Here is a 25,027-nt window from a genome sequence, read left to right as displayed (position 1 = left end):
GATTCTATAAGCTTTCTTCGGGATGGAAGGTAAAAAAAAACCTGCTTAACTTCAAAGAGAGGACAAAGACTGTGGAAATAAACAGATTGGTTAAATTATAGATCAGTGATCAGTTTGAAAAGGGCGTTTTTACCTCAAAAGAAAGGTCCTCTGGATTGCCCTCCTCATCCTCCCTCGCTCTGTAAAGAATAAAAATGTACAGTCAAAAAGCCGGACTGGATTCAATCAAACGAGAGGCAGGAAGAGAAAGAGTCAAATCCCAAGGGTCTGATTCTCCACTACATGTGAGGCTATATACCTGCTCGACCCGTCAGTCTGTTGCCCCGTGTCTGACTTAACTATGAGAGGGGGAAATCATTGTGGAGCTCGGCTCAATTTAAACATGACCTTTCAAACCGTTTCATCTAAAAACAGAAAGAAAATCAGCCTCGTCTTCCGCATCAAACCAGCAAAATGTCACACCGCTAAACCTCTGATACATTTTTACAAACAGCGTGTCGCAGTTATGCTTGAAATTCTCGAGGCTGCGGTTGTTACCCCGGTGGGGGTGAAGACCTCACTTTGCTGCCGTCGTGCCCGAGCGGCAGGGCTTACACTCTGATTTGCTCACTCCCTCTCTGAATTGAAATAAAGTGACTCAGGAGCGGCATGTGGCAGCCGAGTGATCTACGTTACCTCAGACTGTGCTCACATTCCCTGCTTTTGCACATACTGAACCCCCCCCCCCCCCCCCCCACACACACACACTGCATTAATTAATTTCTTGTGTATTTTCCTCTGCATTGCCACCCAAAATCACAACAATTTCCACTTTTTACAGGAGCCAAAAAACCTTCATTCTGAGCACTGTGGGTGTAAAAGTCATCTCAGAGCTCAGAGGGCTGCTGGATGTCGATGCCACTTCCTACAGGTCAGCAGTTAGCGGTAATAGCCTAGCATTAGTGCAGCAGGGCTCAAGACATTTTTTAGATAGCCCCCCCCCCCACAGCATCACTGTGCACTGAGTGTGTTTCTGAATGTGCTGACGTCGGAGCCTTTTCACTAAGACAGTTCTGCAATAACACAACAGAGTGGAGATTATCATCAGCGCATTAGAACGCTGCGACTACTTAAGGTTGGGCAGATTTTTGTCTTGGCTGCCTTCCATCCACAATCCATCTCCCTTCTCTGGTGTTTTAGTGTCTCTCGCTCTAATCATTTCCTTTTTTTGTCTTTGGTTTGCAGGCTTGTTTGTGCAGCATGTGACAGCTGCTGTGAGATCTTAGTGTGCATTACCAGAAAAAATGAAATGAATGCCTCTATATGAACTACAAAAGCATAAAAATACCATTTTATTTTTTATGTCTTTGAACTGAAGACTGTAAACATTAATGTTTGAGGCCTGAGTGACATCACCTGTCTGTTCCAGCAGGGGGCGCTGGAGTCCCCTCGATGGCGGTCTCCATGCTGGAAATGCTGTCTCAGTCTAACTTTCAGTCAACCTAACAACAGGCTGAGAGCTGGAGCTGAGGCGGGTTTTAAACCTCCTGACAAACCGTTACACCGCGCCCACCTGTCAATCAGGTCAGCTACACGCCTTATTGTGAATAACTCTTATCCTTCATCAAATCAAAACTGATGAGTCATCAAAACATTCACCCCCCGTACAGTGTGTGTCCATCCAGACATGAGCTAATCACACCTATTTGGTTTTTTGAACCAGGCTGTAAACATGTTCATCTCTGCTGTAAAAACAGGCTTTTTAGAATGGGTGTATATGTGACTTCCTGTGCTTCTGCAGCCAGCCCCTAGTGGACACTTGAGGAACTGCAGGATTTTACACTTCAGCATCACCTTCACCAGAGGTTGCTGCTTAATTTGAATGCTGCTGGTGGTGCAGGCCAAAATCAACACAAACCAAAGATTCCCTTACAGGAGCTTTCATTTGATTTCACACCACCTTTGTCTTCCTTCACTCCATCTCTACTTTCACCCCATCCATCTTTGTCTCTCCTTTTTATCACATCCTCTTTTCTTCAAGACTTTTCTTGCCTCCCTCTTCTCATAAATGTCTTACACTTTCCTCTAATTCTCTGCCTTTATTTCTCACCTTTTTTTTATCATCTCACAATCCATTTCACTCCCCCAGATAACTCTTCCTGTCTTCATCACCTCCTACATCCTCTAAATCTCGTCTCTTTGTCTCCTCCTCCCACCATCTCCCTGCTTCTGTCTTGATTTCCTGCCCACCACATGGATGCATTCTCTTTTGTAAGAAAAGCAGAAAGGGGGTTTTAAAAAAAGTGTGCTGGAACTCCTCTATATCTTTCATATTTTTTTAATTATGTAAGGTTTTTACTGTGAAGTTGTTTTGGATTGGTGTCTGTGACACATGCCGCATCCCCCCTCAGCTAGCGGGACGCGTTCCAACTCAACGGGCTCCATCACTGAGCTAAGCCGACAGAAAAAGTGGAAAAGGGCAGATAAGGATGCGACGGAAAAAAGAGCAAGACATGGAAAGACGCATTGAGGGAAAAGCAAAAAAGGAAGAATAGAAAGAGGAGAGGGAACATTAGAGATTTAGTTCTACTGTCCCTCTGTGTGATGGAGAGTGAGATGGTTTGCTGTGACAGAGAGTGGCAGGATAAGTCGGTGCTGCTGGTGACTGCATGTGAGTAAAAGATTGACTCTGGGACAGGACGTGACAGTGACAGCCAGAGAGAGAGAGGGAGGGGGGGGGGAGATAACAGGGCAGGGGTTGTTTGCGAGCAAGTTGACGTCTGCTTTGTGTCTCGGGGAAAACATTCAGCTGTCAGCCGGCCGCGCTCTCACAGTGTCATGTTTTTTGAATTGATGTGACCCCTGCGCCCTTTTCTTCAACACAATGATATTCGATAAAGACAACTCCGGTCCAGACTAATCTGACGACTCCGTGGCTGTGAGCTCTGAGAAAAAATAAATCCATAAATGGGCTTCAGGCATGAGCTGAAGGAAACAGGACAGTCTGCAAACTTTTCAAATAATTTTATTGACTTTGTGACAGGATAACTATCGCAGACGTTGGCAAGTTAGAAAGTAATGTATTTTGTCTTTTTAGTTGTTTTTTGGGCCTTTTTGTTTTGAGGAGAGAGCGGGGGGGGGGGGGGGGGGGGGGGGACGACATGCAGCAAAGGGGCCGAGGTCGGATTTGAACCCACTGTGGGGCAGGCAACATTACCCAACATTACCACCGGACCACCAGCTTGGATGACCATGGCCTATGTACATGGGGCGCCTGTTCAACCACTAGGTTACCGTCGCCCCCCAAGGTCCACTTATCTGACTGCAGCTCTTGCTAAGAAATCACCAAACAGTCATGATTGTGATTATAAACCTTCCTGTGTTTTTAAGGGGCCGTATAAACTGCAGGAACTGGACAACAGCTGAGTCACAGATACTTCAGTAATGAGTATGTGTTCCACCCATATGTCCCAGTTACCTCCCCCCAGTAAGGTGGAGCTCCCCATTCTGCAGGGGAAATCACACCCCTGCAATAAAACCACAAAGAAATGCACAACAGAGAAACTCAACCTGCCCACAATCTGCTGCGATTGTAAGATTTGAGTTTTTCTTCTAGTCGTCCACAGAGCAAAGTCGACGCTTCGTTCTGTGTTAGTGGGGCTCTTTGTGCGCTGATACCATCTCCAATCTATCTTCTGTTGAGCTCCACTGTGACTAAAATATCCCTGGACACATTCCAGTATGACATTGCATCATGCGCGAGGCCTTTCACAGACGACTCATCCGGGCTTTTTGGGGAATGTTGCTATTAATATGAACACGTTTTAATGCTTATGCTTTGGCTTCAAGAGAGTGTTTTTTTTTCACTATACCTTGTCCAACACATTTAAAAGAACAGACACACACTAAAAAAAAAGGAATTACACACAAAGATGGCTCCAGAAAGCTCCCACACATGCCAGTAAACACCTCCGTAGAAGCCAGTATCTACACCATGAGAGGAAAATAACTCAGCCTGGAGCAGTGGTGCAGTGTGTGTGTGTGTGTGTGTGTGTGTGTGTGTGTGTGTGTGTGTGTGTGTGTGTGTGTGTGTGTGTGTGTGTGTGTGTGTGTGTGTGTGTGCACAAACATACATTCAAGCTTCCTGTTGTGTTGATATCAGACCAGTTGACAGGAGTGGGATGATAACACTGCGCTTGCTGTGCTGCAGGCAGGCTGAACACCAAGCCTCCAGAGAAGAATGAGCAACAGAAACATCACCTCCACTGCACATAGTGCTCATTTGATTAAACATCTCCTCACCTTGGAGGCAGCCATCACTACAGGTAGTGGTTAACATGCAGGCCAAACGTTTTCCTCCTAATCCAATCCTCAATCACACCTCCCCCCACCCCTTCTGCTGAGCTCACTGCTGCTATTCCCCCTATTGTCACTTCTCTGGCAGAGAGGATGAGAGAGGAACAGGGATTCTCACAGGGACGCTGTTTGCTCTATACTGTGAGTTTGGACAAGACCAAACATCTAAGCAATTTTTTCCAGTTTCCTGTCTGCAAATCCCACTTGGTCTCTCACCAGGGATTTGCACAGATTCCATACTCGACAGCATACTCTTCTCCAAAAAGAGATCGTCGTTTGAAGCCAGCACGGATAAAGACAACAGGACGTATACAGAGAAAAGGAAAGAACGTCTGCATCAGTACATTTTGAAGTTACATTTATGTTGGTGTTTAATGAAGCAGAGATGGGAAATATTCAACATCAGGAGAGATTTTTGTCTTTTTCCCGACAGTTTTGATAATTTAAATGTCCAATCAGTGAGATGTGTAGAGAGTGAGATGATAAAGGTATCTCACTATCTGATCATTAAGGAAACATGCTATGTTGAAGTGCTGGCTTCTCTGACAACAATGCAGCAGCCAGTATGTCCTCCTTCTAACTTTAGATTCTGCTCCTGAATGCTCTGGATTTGTTTGGACCAGAGAAGGTAGACGGTTTAAAGACACTCCCCCCCCCCTAACGGCCGTTTTGGACGCCCCTCGGTTTGCCAGATATGAGAGCAGTTATCAGGTCAACAGGTGGAAGCGGGCGAGAGAAGTGGTTCAGATAGAAGTGATTGTACCCGACCTAAAAAGCCTCTAACGTTTAAAAAAATCACCCGACCTTTACAGGCTGCAGCATAAAAATGATTACATGGAATGGGCAGTTTGCAGATTAACAACTTTGACTTCTTGTTCGTGCTTTCACTAATACTTTAGGAGCTGCACACACAGGGGATTGGTGATTTAACAGGTATGACTGGAGCAGATAAGACAGGTGCTGTGATAGGAATTTGACTATTGAACAATAAATCATGAAGAATGATGTCATTTAATGTTCTTCTTTTATTGGCTTTGTTTGTTAATCGTGAGTAACCATGGCAGCAGCAGCTTTTATCAGCTGAAAAAGAAAACATGCCTCTTTGTGTGAAAATGAGCTCTAGTAGAAAAAAACACAATAACACATAATGCAGAAATCAATGCCTGCAGTGACTCAACCGCTGACTGTGAGCTCTCAGTGTTCTGACTGAAGGATTGCAGCGATAAGAAACGGAAAATGTGGAGGGACGTCATAACAGTTTGAACTCTGCATTCAAATAAAGACGTGGCTGCTTGATTGGACAACTTTAGATGAACAATTGAGTCTTTGTCGGCTCTCTGATTGGTCCGCTGACAGCTCTCTGTCATAACGACTGTTGCTGGGCTACTTCCTGTTAACCAAGTCTTTTAAAAAGAAAAAGTATGAAGTTTCTCCCTCTTCCTGTTCTTTGTGCTAAGACTACTGTTAGGAGCCTCAGGAGAACTACAAGATCTCAGGAGAACTACAAGACCTCAGGAGAACTACAAGATCTCAGGAGAACTACAAGATCACAGAAGAACTACACGATCTCAGGAGAACTACAAGATCTCAGGAGAACTACAAGACCTCAGGAGAACTACAAGATCTCAGGAGAACTACAAGATCTCAGGAGAACTACAAGACCTCAGGAGAACTACAAGATCTCAGGAGAACTACAAGACCTCAGGAGAACTACAAGACCTCAGGAGAACTACAAGATCACAGGAGAACTACAAGATCTCAGGAGAACCACAAGATCTCAGGAGAACTTCAAGATCACAGGAGAACTACAAGATCTCAGGAGAACTTCAAGATCTCAGGAGAACTACAAGATCTCAGGAGAACTTCAAGATCACAGGAGAACTACAAGATCTCAGGAGAACTACAAGATCACAGGAGAACTACAAGATCTCAGGAGAACCACAAGATCTCAGGAGAACTTCAAGATCACAGGAGAACTACAAGATCTCAGGAGAACTTCAAGATCTCAGGAGAACCACAAGATCTCAGGAGAACTTCAAGCTCTCAGGAGAACTACAAGATCTCAGGAGAACTACAAGATCTCAGGAGAACTACAAGATCACAGGAGAACTACAAGATCTCAAGAGAACTACAAGATCTCAGGAGAACTTCAAGCTCTCAGGAGAACTACAAGACCTCAGGAGAACCACAAGATCTCAGGAGAACTTCAAGATCACAGGAGAACTACAAGATCTCAGGAGAACTACAAGACCTCAGGAGAACTACAAGATCTCAGGAGAACTACAAGATCTCAGGAGAACTACAAGATCACAGGAGAACTACAAGACCTCAGGAGAACTACAAGATCTCAGGAGAACTTCAAGATCACAGGAGAACTACAAGATCTCAGGAGAACTACAAGATCTCAGGAGAACTTCAAGATCTCAGGAGAACTTCAAGCTCTCAGGAGAACTACAAGATCTCAAGAGAACTACAAGATCACAGGAGAACTTCAAGATCACAGGAGAACTACAAGATCACGCGGGCTGTACGTTTCCTTGTCTGACTTCCTGTCCAGATATATTCTGTTCAGCCTGATGCATGCTTGCAGCGTACTCCGTCATGAGTAAACTTGGTGAATATTTTAAACGTAGCAGAGCGGAGTGATGCTGCTGGCACTGTGATGTGGAAACAGGAGCATTGAGGGTGGCAGTAGTGCACAGTGCTGATGGACCGCGGCTCACATGGACTTTGTGGATGTGCGGGTAAGCCTCGGCAAAATTGGAAAAGAGACAAACTTCCTAAAAAGATCAACAATTCCTTTATTGATGTTGCCCGGGTTCTCTGATCTAACGTCTTCACTCTTCCTCTGTCTTTATGATTGTCTCTCTTCTCTATTTTCTCACACCGTCCGGAGGGGATGTTTTGTTATCATTCCAGCCAGCTGGATCCCTGTGGACAACCAAAGACAGATGGGAGTAAAAAGATAATATTATCACAGAGAATGTATTTCCCTTCTCACAGCGTTCACCTCGATGTCGCAGCGTGACAGCAGGAAGTAGCCTAAATTTAGCCTAGCACAGTGAGCGAAATATGAAGCATGTCATGAAAAATGTCAGGCTGACGGGCCCTGCCCACTGGGATCAAACACTTTCTTTATTTAATTAGGAATGATTGATTTAAAGTAGGAAGATAGATAGCAGAATTAAATAAAGTGTGCCTTGATGCAGTGTGTGAGTACCGCTGTAGACGCCAGGTAACAAGTTAGCAGTAGCTGTAAGAGCGAAGTGTACGTGCAAGACTTTGAACCAGGCTGTACTCTTTTTGTCTGCTGAAAAACAGGCTTTTTAGAATGGGTGTGTATGTGACTTCCTGTGTTTCTGCAGCGAGCCTCTAGTGGACACTCGCGGAACTGCAGGATTTTACACTTCTGTATCGGCTTCATTTTTCAACACCGGAGGTTACCACTTGGAGGTTAAAAGCATGTGGTACTTACCTCCTCAGATGTCTTGACAACTTCAGTAAAACTCATTGTGCAACAGTACGAGCTTTGCACAAATATGGACATTTATGTTTTCGTCTACAGAGATTTTAAAAAGGAAACTGTCTTCACATTTAATCCACGAGGTCAAACTTTTCCCCCCATCAACTCACTCATTCACTCCCTTTTTAATAGATTAATGTCTGTTTCATTTAGCTGATAGAGGGTTAAATCTTGAGTCTTTCTACTGTATGTATGTGTCTGTGGGGGGGGGGGGGGGGGGGGGGGTCTCTGATGTTGTTTTTGGGAGTGAGCTCCAGAGAGTTGAAACGACAATGTCTTCCAGTGATAGCATTTGCGATTTTTCACACTTAAATGTAGAAATCAAGTATCTCCTCTGAAGTGTGTGTGTGTATGAATACGTGTATAGGTTACTGTATATGTGTTCATATTTTGTTTTGAAATTGTGTAATTGGATTTGTTTAGTTGATTTATTTGTCTCTTAAGAGGTGAGGCCTGTTGGCTTCTTGATCTCTCCTGACACACCTTTTATGTTTTTGTTAATCCTATTTTCATGTATTCTTATATGTGTGCTAAAAATAAAACAAAATAAAAATAAAATGTCAAAGTCTCACAGTGGTGGATTTAAGACCTCACTGAGTTGCTCAAATAATTTAAAGCATGTTGCTTCACTGACGGCTGCTGTTTGTATGAGGAACAGGGATCTTGAAAATTAAATTAAAAAAGCCTTTTGATGAATTAAAAAACAGCCCAGTTTCAAACATGGTTGCAGATGAAGCTTTGAAAGACTGGACTAGTTTGAGGACAATTGCCCGAGGGGTCTATTCTCTCTGCCAGATTCATAATTTGCGGCACAGGAGAAATCCCCTTATTTCAGTTTTATTTCCCTTCTCCTTCCTTCCTTCTTCCTTCCTCTCATTCTTGCCTCAAGGATGTGAGATCAAATGTCTTTATTTTGATAACGCTGGAGAAACGTGGCTTAGCGGGGCGTCTTGAGCTGCAGTGATCTGCTGTCACATTTGGACAGTGCCGTGTCTTTATTTGAAGAGAATCCAGATCAAGGGCGTAGTGTTCTGCCACCAGCTAAATATAGCCAGAGAATGTCAGAGAAAGCCTGTTTTTGTGTGTTATATGTGGCACTGGGCTAATGGCTTATTGCAGCTAAGCTCACTGGGAGGAGTTTTTTCTTCTCTTTTTTTAAGCGGATATCGGGAGACACTGGCCTGCGTTTGTGTTTCTAGACCTCACCTCAGGCACAATCATTATATCCTGAACAAGAGGGAGGTTTTAAAAAAGGATAACGTCTCCTCTGCCAAATCAGTCTGTGTGCCTGACAATCCATACCACTTGTCAAACCACCGCCTCACATCTGTTAGGCACTGAACTGGTTTTGTGTCGTGTTTACATATGAGGAGATTCTTTGAGATTCTACATCGGCACACGCCCGAGATGAATTTGTCAATAAGCAAATGTATTCACAATACCCAAATCAGTTTATGCCATCATTAAAGGGCAGTCGTTTCACACACTCTCCTCCGTTCTGTCCATCTCTCCAATCCAACTTCATTCAACTTGCACCAGCGCAGCCTCTTCATTTTTATGTCAATTCTCCTTTAAAGATCTATCCCTTCCTTTATTATTTTATTGATTTTAACCTTTTTATCTTTTTCTTCTTTAAATGTTTCCCTTCCTGTATTCATTTTACTGCTCTTAGTCTTTTTTAAATTCCTGCTCCTTTTATGGTTTAAGTCTTCAGCTCTCTGTTTCTTGATTCATTTAACCAATGTCCCGTTTATTCTTTTTTATCTTCATTCTGTGTTCACAGCCTGTGATGTGATGTCGTCACACTCTCCCTCAATTTGAATTTTGTTCTCTCCTGATTGATTTTAAACAAATTTTCACTGTACTGAACTGCCTCTTCATACCTGCCTGTTGGATCTTATTTCTGTTATTTCCATTTTTACAATTTGGCCCTCACTGTTGATCTCTGTTCTGTTGTCGTGTTGCTGTATTTTTCTGTCAGGGCACTTTGTAAACATTTGTTTTTAAAGGTGCTATAAAAATAAAGTTACTATTCTTCTTCTTATTATTATTTAGACTCAATTTGTTGTGTACTGTCGCCTCAAAACGCCCAGCAGCAAGCGTCCATCAAGCATGATCCCAACAGGTGAGCGGGACGCTTCTTTATGGCGGCACGAGAACATTAATTTGTATGTACAGGGGTTGGTTTCCTCGGAGCGGGGCGACCCCGGGTTCAAGTCCTACCTGTGGCTCCTTTCCTGCATTATGACGATCATGATCATGATCATTTATTCACTTGTTTCTATTTCTTTTTCTGCTCTTACCTTCTTATTGCTGTTCTCTTTTGATTTGCTTTTATCTCTTTTAGTTTCTTACATCTTTTTAAATCTTTGCTCCTCTTGGTCTCAGATCGTGTTGTTGGGTTCTTGTGTTTCCTGGGTTCTTATGATGGTTCTTATGATGGTTCTTATGATGGTTCTTGTGATGGTTCTTATGATGGTTCTTGTGTTTCCTGGGTTCTTATGATGGTTCTTATGATGGTTCTTATGATGGTTCTTATGATGGTTCTTGTGATGGTTCTTGTGTTTCCTGGGTTCTTATGATGGTTCTTATGATGGTTCTTATGATGGTTCTTGTGATGGTTCTTATGATGGTTCTTATGATGGTTCTTATGATGGTTCTTATGATGGTTCTTGTGATGGTTCTTATGATGGTTCTTGTGATGGTTCTTGTGATGGTCTGGTTCTATATGTCTGTTGGGTATCGTGCACTTTGGGTTCTTTTCTGTTGAATTGTATTTAATTATTTTTAGTATTTTACATTTGTCATGTTCTTGTTGTTGTTTATGTTCTTCTGTGTTTGGTTTAGTTTGTTCTTGTTTTTGCTGTTTGTCAAAGCACTTTGTAAACCTGTGTTTTTAAAAGGTGCTATATGAATAAAGTTATTATTATTATTCCTCTCTCTCTATTTCAAACTCTATCAAGTGTATCTCCAATAAAAGGCACAAAAAGCCTCAAAATACATCTAAAAAATAAGATGAAGTACTTTTGCTTTAAGCTGCATTGTGAGCTGTACTTTTGCCCGAGTAAAGATTTACCTTCTTCTGCTCCACCTTCTCCACAATGCTCCTTCAGCTGGGTGCATATTGTTGTGTGTATGTTGGGTGCTGATGAAATTTTGAGGGCAAGCAGTAAATAATTAAAGAGGCAGGGTTATGAAAGCAGCTTCTTGGCGGGATGCTAGCGGGTATGAATCGATCGTACCCCCCTCCCTGATACCACCAACAGCGAGCGAGCGCCTCCCTCTTTATTTCTCTCTCCCTGAATCCACACACCCTGCTGAACAGACGTCCAGACACATGGCCACGGGACACGGCTGACCGGACAGCCAGATGCACGGTGCATGTGTGTGTAAACGATGAAATACAGTACATGAGAAAAAGGCCAGGATGGGGTTTGTGTGTCCGTGTGAGTGAGATGGATAAAAGGGCATAATTCAGACTGACCACATCCACGGGAGCAGATGGCTAACCGATGGTCTGCTAAGTCCATTCTTCTTCTGGTTCTGGCCTGGGGGGGGGGGGGGTCTCAAGTCTGAGTCAAAAGGGTAAGAAGAGAGAGAGGATGCCATGCACTGATGCAGCGATAGCATGCAGGAAGCTACATTTCTGCACTATGCAACAGATTCACTCAATTTCATCCAACACAGATTTGATTTCATGGACTTGATGTGTGCAGTGTCAATGCTTCAAGGCTTTTTAAAAAGAAAACTGAACACCATCTCCCAGCACTCACTCTACATCCATTTCTCTCTCCATTTGCCCCTCCTCTTCCTCTCCTCTCCTCTCTCTATGTGTGCCCCCTCCACTGAACCATTAAATCAGCCTCTCTTTTCTCATCTGTGTATTGGGAGTCTGTGTTTGGCCAACGCTGTTGTTCTCTTCCTGGCCAATGATTTCCTGCCTTAAGAACAAGCAAGTCGGGACCAAACAAAAAACCCACCCTCAGGGAGCTTAGATTTCACAGCAACCATCAAAAAAAATAAAAATTAAATAAAAAAGGACGGGTTGCAACCTTGCGGGGAGCTTAACATTCAGGCCAGTGGGGGAATCAAAAAGGATGACACACACACACACATGATACCTCAGTTTGTCTTTGCAATGACAAAGAGTGATGCACAAACAAACCAAATGGAAAACAAGATGAGATGACTGCATCCTCCTCTCAAGACGTTTGCCTATACAAATGTTTCCGTCTTTGTTTTGTTAGAGAGCATGAGTCAAACAAGCCCATGATTACAAAGATACATTATAGGATAAAACAGGATGGAAGCAAACTTCAAAAACTTCAACAGCAGGCGACGTAGTAGAGGTGAGTTTTTATGGATTTTTTTGAAGGTGGAGTGTGAAGGGGGGGGGTCTCTGATCTTATTTTTGGGAGTGAGCTCCAGAGAGTTGAAACGACAACGTCTTCCAGTGATAGCATTTGCGATTTTTTACACTTAAATGTAGAAATCAAGTATCTCCTCTGAAAATAACTCTGTGAGTCATGACTGTCTACAATGGGTGTAACACCCGAGTCCCACTGTCTGTGATGTTTTCAGAGTTTTCAGAGTCCTATCTTCAGTTTGTTTACATCGCCAGGACGGCCGGCTGACTCCTCCCCTCGAGTATAAAAGTTGTTTAATTGAGGGACTAGAGAAAAGAAGAATAACATACTGTACTCACTGCTTAACTGTGTTTCTAGATCACGCTCATTTCAGGTCAATTTACATGCAGTGTGACGATACCAGCAGAATAAAGATCACTAGCATTAGCATGCTAACACAACAAAGCAGCGTGAGTTGTTTTGGTTTCATACTGGTGCTCAAGGGCGACATCTGCTGGATCAAAAAAATCACATATAAAAACTTTAAAGCATTGTTAGCTTGTTAGCATTGTGATCATAGCATTCAGCTGGACCTAGGTGGCGTCGTAGTTCTGCTGTTATGACCGCAGACTTGGTGGTTTTATCTTAATTTTTTGGTGAATGTGCCAAAAACCGAAGAGCCTGCTACCTCGCTGACCCAACGGGGATCTCTTCTCCCTGAAAGGAAAATGTTTCATAACCGAAGGCCAAACCCCAAGGTAATATAAATCTTTTACAAGTTTTATAAACTCGGTGTTATGGATTTTTTTTTTCTCTACTCTTTTCATCTTCTTCAGGCCGTCTCTCGTCCTCCAATTTTCTCCTTCTCCTCCATCCTTCCCTCCAATGTTCCTTCTGTTAATTCTTCAAGGAGGCAGAGCGGCTGAAATTATAGAGGGCTAAAAATAATGGCTCTATAAATACGATGTGCCCATCGAGAGTGATTGAGAGGCGAGGTCGCTATGGCAGCTAGGGACGCTGGGTAAGTTGGATTCATTAGCGCTCTCCACCTCCAAAAGAGTAACACTTCCCAACTCTCCCACACAAACGCAAAAATAGTTTCCTGAACAAAAAAAATAATAAAACACACATAGAGCCACACTAATGCAGCACAGACTCTCCATCTCTGCCTCTGAAGTGCTGCACATTTGAGTCCCATCAGTACCATCCATCAACCCCTCATTACCAAACGTCCTGTTCTCTCTGAGGATCACATTCTTAAAGAATTGTTCACCCCGCCAGCCGAGTGGAAAAAATGTGTAGGTGTGCATGTGCGTCTGTGTGTGTTTGCATATGTGTGTGAGAGAGAGTACGCAGCAGAGGCACCCCCGTGTCTGTTTTATTATTCATACTCAAGTGTGGATCCTCTTTCAGCCCACAGACACCTGCCAGAGATGCACACTGCAAAACACAAATGTTCTCGCCGATATTTTTTCTCTCCACTTCCTGTCGCTAAACCGAGAATCTCTTTAAACAACAACCTCCCAAAAACAGTCCTCAGGAAAGCCACTCTGAGTCTGTGAGTTTTACATTTGCATACTGTATTTGATGCAAAAAACCCCTGGGTACATTTAGACCATCTACACACACACACACACACACACACACACACACACACACACACACACACACACACACACACACACACACACACACACACACACACACACACACACACACACACACACACACACACACACACACACACACACACACACTGTTATTGCCCTGATGCTCTTCCTAATGGCCCTCTCTTCCTCCCTCTCCGTATTGACGTCACATCCATTAGTCGGTGCCTCGGGGGGCTTTTTTAGCGTGATACTCCAGAGTATGAGACCGCACAGTCCAGAGTCAATCTCCACCTGATAAACTCGCCGTATTGGCTGATCTGACAGACGCGGTTTCCACGGCGATCTGCTCAGACTCTCCACACACAGCCGGTGACTATCAATCTCAAGGCAAAGGCCAGCCGAGCCCGAGTGTGTCAGAGAGTGGGGGGGACGTTTACACACACTGCACACACACACACACACACACGCGCACGCACACACACACACACACACACACACACACACACAGGAGTAACCTGGACTAGCTAGCCTCTTCCTGCCTTCACTGTCTTTATTTTACAATCAGCATCATCAGCTGTTGGGTCTCGCCCGTCCTGCCAACAAGCCTGTAGCAACACCTTACAAAACGACAAGACGAAGAGGCCGACTCGTTTCCCTTCATGAATATAGAATGAGAGTGTGAAGATCATATGCAACTTCAGCCGCAGCAAAACAAGAGCTAGCTGCACCCGTTCATGGATAATGCAGCTGAGGACAGACAAGGGCGGTTACTGTCTGCAATCATAACAAACTGGTCTCTTCCTGCCTCGATCTTTTTCACTACTTTTCTGCATATGGATCCTACCTGACATACCAACAAGACCTTTTTAACTCCATTAAAGTGTGCACTCAAGTCTTAGTTTAACCTTACAAGCCAGCAAGTTTACTGAGTGACCTTTAACCCTACAATTCAATTCCCTTATCAGACACTTTTATCCAAAGCGACGTACATCAGAGAGTAAGAACAACACAAGCAAGGATCTAGAAAAAAGGGAACAATGTCAGTAAGAGCAAACGATCAGCTTTGAGTCTGATTGGACACACAGGTGCTGACAGGAAGTGACCAGAGGCAAAGCACAACATTGAGGGCAGTTCTTGAGAGCTCTAATCAGTATAGAAACCATCTTATAAGTCGTCCTTATCGAACAGAAACCATCGTCATTACCATCATCATCATCAATAATATGGAGACCATCATCATTAAGTTAGTAGGTATTCATGAAAGAGCTGGGTCTTTAGCTTTTTCTTAAAGGTGCAGAGGGACTCTGCAGATCCAATGGAGTTTGGAAGTTCATTCCACCACCGGGGGGCGACAGAGGAGAAGAGTCTAGTCAGCATCTTAGGACCCTGTTGTGAAGGTTGGATGAGACGCCTTTCATTGGCAGAGTGTAGTGGGGGGGGGGAGTGTAGACCTGGATCAGAGAGTTAAAGTAAGGAGACGTTTCTGTGTCTGTTTTGTAAGCGAGCATCATGAATTCACAATGAATGAAGTAAAGGCAACTTTAGAAAATAAGAGTTAGTTCAACTTGAGGATTGATGATAATGATAATTATGATAGCTTACATTCATCTCTTGCTTTATAGATGAGGTTGCTTACTCTCACTTCTCGTCCCATTTACGATCTAAAAATTTAAAAAAGAATAAACCAACGCAGGAGCCATTCATCTTCAGAGTCCTTTGAAGTATCTCCCAGCCAATCGGGTTGACATGTTTTTATTATGGGCATTATTGTGTGTTTGTACTTGAGGATATGGATGACTTTCCTCTCTCCTTCACAATGCATATATATGAGGCGTGTGTGTGTGTGTGTGTGTGTGTGTGTGTGTGTGTGTGTGTGTGGCTTTATCCTTATATTACACAGTCCCCACAATTGGAAAATGTTATCAACGCCTGACAGGGAGACGGATGTCAAAATAAGAGGCAGTGAGAGAGAGAGAGAGAGAGAGAGAGAGAGAGAGATAGAGAGAGAGAGAGAGAGAGAAGAGGTCAGTGGGGCATGAAGGAGAGTGAGTGACATCAGAGGCATGCTTTTCCACCCGCCCATCTGTCCACTCAAAACAAGCAGGCCAGTCATCAGCACGGCTCCAGCTGTTACGTCTTGCCTCCAAGTTTTGAACACTGCTCATTTATATGTACAAACACACACACACACACACACGCCTCATATATATGCATTGTGAAGGAGAGAGGAAAGTCATCCATATCCTCGAGTACAAACACACATAAAGTGACATACACAATGGGGGGGCAAAGGCCTCTTTCCTGAATGTGTCTGCAACCTCCATGACACGTTTTAAAATGACATCATCGCACAAAACTGCAAAGTGGGAGCGGTTTTCATATATGAACTATTTTCTCTTCTCGCCCTGCCTTTTCCATCACATCACTCTCGCTCCATGGAGTTCACATTTCACAAGAGGCTCGGTAATGCTAGCAGGAACTTTGCCGACCATTGAAGCAGATTTGACATAGTGGCCGAACCTGGTATTGCAGCATCATGTGATCCTGGGGGCTCAAATCCGACCTGCCGCTCCTTTCTCCCGACTCTCTCTCTCTCCCTGATTTCTGACTCTATCCACTCTGTCCTGTCTATAAAATAAAGGCATAAAAAGCCCCAAAATAAATCCTAAAGATGAATAAAAACTATAAACTTGTCGCCCAATAAAAAGAGACCAGGGACTATGAATGACAGTAAAAAGTTTGGTTTGTTATTGCATTCATATCTGCCTTTTTCAAGACTTTAACTGTAAACATTGCACATAAGAAATGTACAGATATACTGAGATACAAAGTGATAAACTGGATTATAATCACAGAGCACATGATCGCTCCTGAACATTTAAAACCACAGCTACCACTATTAAAAGATCCAAAAGTGTCCACCCAAGCTGGTCAGAGGAAATATAATGTTATTTTAAAGTGTAAGTGCTCTAGGAGGACATAACTGGCAAACATTCAAAGCCAAGGGGCCTCAGACTGCTCACTGTGACCGGGTTTCAGATCTCTCCAGGGGTTTCCTGCCACCTCCAGCCCTCATCAAAGCCCAGGAATCAGACTGAGACTGAGAACTGGAAGTGTGTGAGTGTGAGTGTGGCTGGCTGTACTGCTTGGGAATAGCATATGAGGAACTGTAAACACTGTGGCATTGTTTATATGTAAAGCATCAATCAGTGTGTGAGAGTGAGATGGTAAAGGTATCTTACTATCTGATCATTAAGGAAACATGCTATGTTGAAGAGCTGGCTTCTCTGACAACAATGCAGCAGCCAGTATGTCCTCCTTCTAACTTTAGATTCTGCTCCTGAATGCTCTGGATTTGTTTGGACCAGAGAAGGTAGGCGCTTTTAAGGTGACCCCCCCCACACGGCCGTTTTGGACGCCCCTCGGTTTGTCAGATATGAGAGCAGTTATCAGGTCAACAGGTGTTGCAGCGATGGAAGCGGTCAAGAGAAGTGGTTCAGATAGAAGTGATTGTACCCGACCTAAAAAGCCTCTGCATGTTTCTAATAAGCTCCAACATGAGACGGTAAAATCTAAAACTTCTGCACCTTTAAGACTGTTTGAGGAGAGTGTATCAGCACTATTGACCGATCACAAATAGTGGTGCTGCAGACACACACAAACACACCGGCTGGTTTTGATGCCAGTGCAGATTTGATGGAGGTATAAATATTGGCAGATTGCCAGTTTGATCTGACAAAAGGAAACTTTCTCACAGCTTGTTTTGGGTTTTTTGTAGACATACTAGGGACGCATATTAGCGCTAGAAACACATGGTGAAGTGGATTTTACACAACATGCGACCTTTAAAGATCAAACGTAGAGCGGAAAAGGAATTGTATGTCATATTTCAAGATGTAGGTAGAACAATGTAGAGTACAGTATATTACTGTAAGCACTTTAGTGTGGACATAAATCTATTTCTCTTTGCAGCAGCATGATGAAACTCCCAAGTGTGGACAGTAATGTGCCTTGAAATTGAGCCTGAAATGGAGAGAACAGAGGAATTGTTGCATTGAGCAGAAGGCAGAGAAAGTCTCGGCCGTTAAAAGATCTTTTTTTTGTGTTCTGAAGTCCGACATCTGACTGAACAGTGAGCTGAATGAAAACAGAGGCTTTACCGTGTGTTTCTCATCTGGTTTGAGTCTTAACCATCAATCCAAACACGAGGAGCATGAATTGCTCACTGCAGGCTTGACAGACAGCTCTCCTCGTTCTGCTCACCCCCCCCCCCCCCCCTTGAGGCTGAATTTCTTCTGTGTGTGTTTGTATGACTGAAGCTGTTTTCACATATCTAGATGATTTCAGGAGGACTGCTGAAAAGTACAGACTGGCCTTCCTAACTGCTCACACACACGTCCACCCGGCACCATATTACCTGTGACAGCAGCTTTCTTGAAACAAATTTCACTATGAGGAAACAAAAGACGTTTTTTGCTGCCTCTTGTTCTTTCATAACGCCTGCAGGGGACGGGCTGTAAATTTCACTCAAGAAAACAACTTTTCAAAGACTCCTCCACGAGAAAAAAAAAAACATTTCAGAGCTGGGATGGAAGTTACATTTTCTCCAGGTGAACAGATCTGATGTATTATTTACTGAAATGAAGTCTTGCAGAGTTGTTACTCGTCCCTTCGGGGGGGGGGGGGAGTGGGGACGAGAATTTTGGGATTCAGGAGTGAGCAAAAACAAACTTCAAAACACAATCGACACAGAGCAGTGCGACGTACTGCAGAGATGGAACGACTTCCCACAAAGAACACAAAGTGTCAGGAGGATAGAAATAGTTAGCAGTTAACTGCAGCTGCATTATTCAGGATAGAAATCCACAGGTGCACAATCACTGTGTGCACACACGCACATCAAACTGAAGGAGGAAAGGGACGAGGTAAAAGAGGGATATTAGTGAAGAAGAGCAGAGCTGAATAAAGGAGGAGTTTAGGATGTTTACTGCATGCAACAGACTTTTAATGGTTTGAAATAAAGTAATTAAACCAATATATTTCATATTTTAATTAAACACCTTTTCACATAAGGAGCTCATTATAAAAGGCTGGATACCAATTTGCTTGACCGTCATAAGGTCTGATTTAAGGCCCGGTCCCTTCACTAGTCTGGTGTTTCTGCATGTTTTGACAAATAAAGGCAGCTCTGTATTTGACACTCTGATGCATTCAGGGTTGACTAGTTAGTGGATTGAAAATAAGGAGAAAAAGCAACAAAATAAAGATGAACTGCAACATCTGTCCAAGAAAGAACAGAAAGATGCTCGTTTGTTTTCAGAAAGATGAAGGTGTTATTTGTCCTTTTTCACTCATTTCATGTGAGTTTAGATCTGCTGGTAAAACCTGATGTCACAAACCTGCACCTGCTCGTCAGGATTTAATGTTGAGAGTCGTTCCCTTTCCGGTGACACTAATGTGACTCAAATCTTAGCATAACGTTTTTTTTCCAATATCTAAAGTAACCATCCACTCAGAAGTGCGTCTTCTTCTTATTATAACTCCTCTTTGATGTTTGACCTCGATTCTGCAGGATGATGCTTGAGCAAGCACCAGAAGGCTGATTGAAATGTATCTGCTGCTGAAGCTCGGCGAGGACTTTTCTCTCTTATAGGTAGACATGAAGTCTCCCAACTTCTTCTTCCTTTGATAATCTGTTATCTTCTTATGATCATTATTCAGGTTTTACAGCTTTTATTCGTCTGCTCACATTAACCTTTTCAGTCCTGATGTCCAAACTTCATTCTCTGTCCTCCATATTCATTTATTCTTTTGGATCATTTGATTTGACATTTTGTAATCTTCCATTGTTTGAGTTTTGCAGATTCCTCTCCTCGCCTCGCCTCTCCTCTCTTTCCTCTCGCCTCTCCTCTCCTCTCTTTCCTCTCGCCTCTCCTCCTCTCCTCTCCTCTCCTCTCCTCTCTTTCCTCTCGCCTCTCCTCCTCTCCTCTCCTCTCCTCGCCTCTCCTCTCCTCTCTTTCCTCTCGCCTCTCCTCCTCTCCTCTCCTCTCCTCTCCTCTCCTCTCCTCTCCTCTTTGCTTTGTTAGTGTTAATACGATTTGTCAGGGATTTATTCATTTTATAGAGCTTTCACACTTGCAGAAAACTCCTGATATTTCCCAGAGAAGCTGTATGTGTGAACGCAAACAGCCAAATGTTTTGCTCTGACTTCATGCAGAGTTTCTCCTCCAGCCTCCTCGTATTTTTTCGCAGGAAGTCAGAGTGAGCTGATGTGAGAACGCAGCAGGATATAATCAGTGTGATGTTCTCAAAGAGTTACCTCTTATATATTTAGTAAATATCAAGTGATAAGTAATTAAGCAAAATGTGAAGGTTTGAGAACGTCAGATATGTAAAGAAAACCTCACAAGACTTGAAAGGAACGCACCATAGAGAACAGAGAATCTTATAAAAAGGTTTTGGTACTGTGCTGCAACGAGCGGGTCATCCTGGGCTTTGTCTGCCTAAAAACAGATTCCACAGTCGCTATTGTTGTTTTATATCTGAGACCCAATAATCTCACACAGCTCAGTGAAGATAGCATCTTGAATCAACAGAGCAGAAACTCCTCAAGCTGCTCGTCTGACACAGAACAAGAGACCTCCAGTTTGTAGACACAGATCCAGAGCTCGGGGGGGATTTGTTGCTGGGACATTGGGTTAGCATAACACTGACATGATGCTTATTCAGCAGTAAAAGCTGAATCAAAAACAACTTGGCAGATATAAGAGTCAATCTGCGATTCATTAAGAAAATGGACTGCGATGGGTCGGTCTCACATCACAAAGGCTTTATTGTTATTGCAGCTCTGAGATCGGAAGTGTTTGTGCCTGCTGAGTGTTCACAGACGGCGCTTCTTTTTTACCCTGGCAGCGACCTTTACCTCCGTTTCAGAGCGCTTCTAACCAGCATTCTGTTGCTAGGTTACGAAAGTTAACTTCTGCATCCCTCGGTGATGCCTGCCAGGTGTGTTTTAGAAAGCTCCTGTGTGTTTAATATTTATTTAACATCAAGGAAATATCACCAAGAAAACATGAAGACGATGTGAAGGAGTCGTGTCCTGACCTGGAAACAGACTAGCGTCACCTCCGCCATTGTTGTTGACAAACTTATAGCAGTAGCCCCGCCCCCTTCTTGATTTTGATTTGCCAGTGAGGGAGTGGACAAAACAGGACTTTTGAAAATATAATTTAAATTTCAACTTGAAAACAGCACACAAACAAGCGCTCCTCACACACATCACTGAAAACCACCGGAGAAGAAATGCCTCCAAAAGACTGTGGGAGTCAATTATCCCGCTGTGATCCGAGCCAGAGATTACGCTTTAATAATATAAGTATCTAATTACCGCCTTGCATCCTTCACGCCTTTTCTGCTCTCCTTAATCATGGTCGCCCACTAACCTCGCATCACTGATACCACGCAGACTTCAAAAAGCAGCGCTTGCTATGTGTTCTCATTATATGGCTACAAACTGTTTTCCTTCCTGTATACACGGGTTCATGTGTACTGCTTGGCAAGCTGCATTTTAATGTTATCTCCTCGGTAACATGTTTCCAGGGACCTGTAGACCCGCTTTGCCCCGTGCACCAGCTGTGCACGTCGCTAATAGAGGGCAGAGCCGGAGCAGACACTCACACAGCTAAGTGCTCGAGCAGAGAGAGAGAGGGAAGGAAGGAGAGGCAGAAAGGAAACATGCAGAGGACAGCTTTACAGAGGGGCTGCTGCATATTCAGGGAGGGTGGAATAAACCATGGCTCTGTCTGTGGGACCAACAAGGTGATGGACACATGAAACAAAAGGAGGATAAAGGTTTGCATCTGACTGGATGAGGTGTAAACACACAAACATGGTTTTAAATAACAAGGTGGAGACAGGAGATGAGAGTTAGAGGAAGAATGAAGGCTGTAAAAAGAGTCCGGGAGTAGATCAATCATTTGATTTTTAAGACATAAACAGTAAAAAACATTTGAAAAATAAAGTTGTTTGGATGTTTTGTGGGGGAAGCAGTGATACCTGTCCATGTTATGTGACTGTCTGATTTCTCAGTATGGAGAAGTCGGCACTTCTATTCATTTATTCATGAAGCAATTTCACATCAATTCGCCCCCTTCTTTTCTCAGCTTTTCTTTCTTTTAATGCAGGGAGAAGCCATCGTGCACGCTCCCTGTCATGGCTCAGCCTGCAGGATCCTCAGAGTCAAAAAAGAGAAAACAGGAGGAAGATCTGCTTCTTGTTACTGAAATGTGCGTCAGCTTTAAAAACCTTTTTTTTTTAAATGTCCTCATTGAAGGAAGAATGTGCAACATTTTACACAAACATTTAGCAGAAATCAAGTCTATCCTCTGTTTCTCTCTGAGTCATGACCATCTACAATGAGTGAGAAGCTCGAGTCCCGCTGGCTGTGTTGTTGTCAGAGCCGTGTTTACATGGCAGACTCAACACAGGACAGGAAGAATGAAATTCCAATACTCCCACTCGTTGTTTCTTTAGTTTTCAGAGTTTCATGTGCAGGAGGAAAGTAGTAGGAAGGAAAACTGATGAGGAGCGAGACGCTGTGTTTTATGAGCTCTGAGAATGGTTAGACCTGGAACTCAAGCATGGGGTTATGACACTTGACCAAGTCCACATAAAAATGCAGCAGTTTGATCAGTCACTGGATAAGAATCTCTCATATTCGAAGAAGTGGCTGAAGCAGAAGCTCCTAGAGAAATACCAGGATACACTGTATTTCAAATCACAGAAGAGGAGAGCAGATGTTCACTGTTTCAAAGATAAGACCAGCAACATCCTTCGAGAGCAACATGCTAACATTAAGTTTGGAAATGAGAAGACTCAAATCTGCACTGCAAGACTGCACTAAAGTTAATTTGCAACGACATCACCACTATTGATATAGATCCAAAGTCATACCCAACTGCACACAGTATGACTGATATCCCTAGTCAGCTGGCACTTGTTCCTGAGAGCCTTCAGATGTTGTTGAGACCTATAGTGAGGACGGATGAAAGAGTAGCAAAGGCCTTTTGGCCTCGGTCAGGGGTATTGCTGTACATGATGGGGCTTGCCATACAACTGTATCATAGATTTGGGTCAAAGTGGATGCTCAACAAGTTACGCCGGTTAGGGTACACAGAGTCTTATGCAGAAATACAAAATTACAAATACTGCTTCCTCAATGACAAGAATGGAGTGGGCATCTCTGATGCTTCTGGTGCTCTTGGTACCATTGATGAAGAAACCGACAATCAGATAGATGACGAGATTGAGGTTGACATCCAACTTGGGGGTCTATTAGTTATGACAGCTGGTTAAAGGTGAAATACAAAGTTACAATCAGACAAACATCATGGATGTCAATCTGCTCAGTCACTCAGTTTGTCGGAGACTATATAGATTTGAACATTGTTGAAATTTATGGGAACACTCCCTTTCATCCTCCCAGTCATCGAATGTGACCCTAAAGACCATCTTCACCACTCTCAAAGAGTGCATGCGTCTCTCCAGGGACAAAGTCACCATAGTGACCTTCGATCTCCCCATCTGACTCAAGGTAGGATATCATAAAGCAGGTGAATCGACCCATCATTTCAAGGTTGGGTGGGTTGTATTAAAACTGATGAAGGCGGCCAAGTCAGATGGGGTTGAGCAGAGGGAGGATGAGAAATAGTGATTCAGGCCACAAGTGCTGGGTGCAGACCCTCAACCACTTCTCCGATGTAAACTAGCGCATGAAGGAAGGTGTCAAGAAACACAATCAACTCCACAAAGATCTTTCCAGAACACTGATGAAGCGAGACGCTGAAGCAGTTGAACTTACCCTCAAAAGGTTTGAGGAGACCAACCCATTTGACCACGATCGATTTGCTTGTGTCCTTCTCAACAGGATTCATGAGCACTACGGGTGACACAGTCAACGCTGAGAGAGCGGAAGTTGGGAGGTAAATGCAGATAAAGCTGGATGGACAGTCAGTGACATCGACCATGGAGGTGAAGTTCAAGGTGCTGGCCCTGTCATCACTGAGAAATATTCCCAAGGTCAAAGACAAGAAGGTTTACCTAAACTCACTCAAGTTGTTCACCTGACTGATAATCTTTGCCCAACGGGATATGACAGTTGAGACAAGCTTAGAGTATGAGCTGACTCCCTTCCCGTGGTCATTGTTCAACAAAAAAGGTCAAAAAATTAACAAGGCGAACAAAGCAGGCTTTTCCAAAACAAGCCTGAAAGACTGAAGATCCGCTTGACCTCACAGACCAACCCTGCTCCAGTCTGGTGTTTGATGGAGGATGGCTTCTCTACTTTGTAAAGTGGGAACAAGGTCAGACTTGGCAGGAGATTGCAGTTACCTGAGGTTTGTGCAGTGTCTAGGCAGTCGCTCCCAGAAGATCATTGTGGTCTTTGATGGCTATAGTAGCTCGCCAAAAGATCATGACCACATCCAGTGTAAGAACTCCTGCTGTAATCTACAGATTCGACCAGATATGATACATTTGACAACATCAGTGTTTCCCCTACCATTGTATTAGGGGGGCGGCTTTTTGTGCCTTTATTGTAGAGATAGGATAGTGGATAGAGTTGGAAATCAGGGGCAGAAGTCATTTAAGGATAACTTTCCGATAGACACACCAAGATTCCTTCAAGTGTTTGTGTCACTGTGTCACTGTGTTGGTGTGTCGGCGTGCACCCCCCCCCCAAACTCAAACTCAGATTTAATATAGACTTACATATCACAGTTAAAATCATCTTGCAATATCTCTTTGACCGGTGAATATTATTTGATATGTGTGGAATCTATTGTGTCTGTCAATGATCCACAGGATGGCTTGAGCATGTCGGGCACCTGCCACTCAAAACTCACTCTCTTGCTACAAATGTTAACCAACTGCAACATTTAACAGTTAATAAAAGGTAGTTACCATCACTAATACATTTATAAATAGACCTATGAAGATGCTTTATAATTCACATGCAACAAGCAACATTGATTTTCACCTAAACAAAGGGTTTTCAAGAGAGCTGGAAAAGTGGACGGGGCCGTTTCTTTACCGAGGAGCGGTTTTGGTGCAAAATAAATGCTTGCAATGGATTCAGCATCCCAAATAACCCCTAATTTAACCTTAATATGCTATTTAAGGCACATGTAAACAAAAAATCTAAAATTTCAAATTTT

General features: G+C 43.4%; 1 protein-coding gene across 1 annotated transcript in view; it reads right to left on the bottom strand.

The window, feature by feature from the left end:
• The window catches only part of LOC109997334 (sodium/hydrogen exchanger 9), a 74,285-nt gene that overhangs the window by 16,472 nt on the left and 32,786 nt on the right, over positions 1-25,027 (bottom strand). The window contains exon 13 of the mRNA XM_065948591.1: positions 134-179. Within this exon, the coding sequence (XP_065804663.1) occupies positions 134-179 (46 nt within the window). The remainder of the gene's footprint in view (positions 1-133; positions 180-25,027) is intronic.

Source organism: Labrus bergylta, chromosome 20 (genome assembly GCF_963930695.1).
Source record: "Labrus bergylta chromosome 20, fLabBer1.1, whole genome shotgun sequence".
Classification (NCBI taxonomy): Eukaryota; Metazoa; Chordata; class Actinopteri; order Labriformes; family Labridae; genus Labrus; species Labrus bergylta.
The sequence above is the reverse complement of the archived record's forward strand: the minus strand, read 5'-3'. Positions and strand labels throughout refer to the sequence as shown.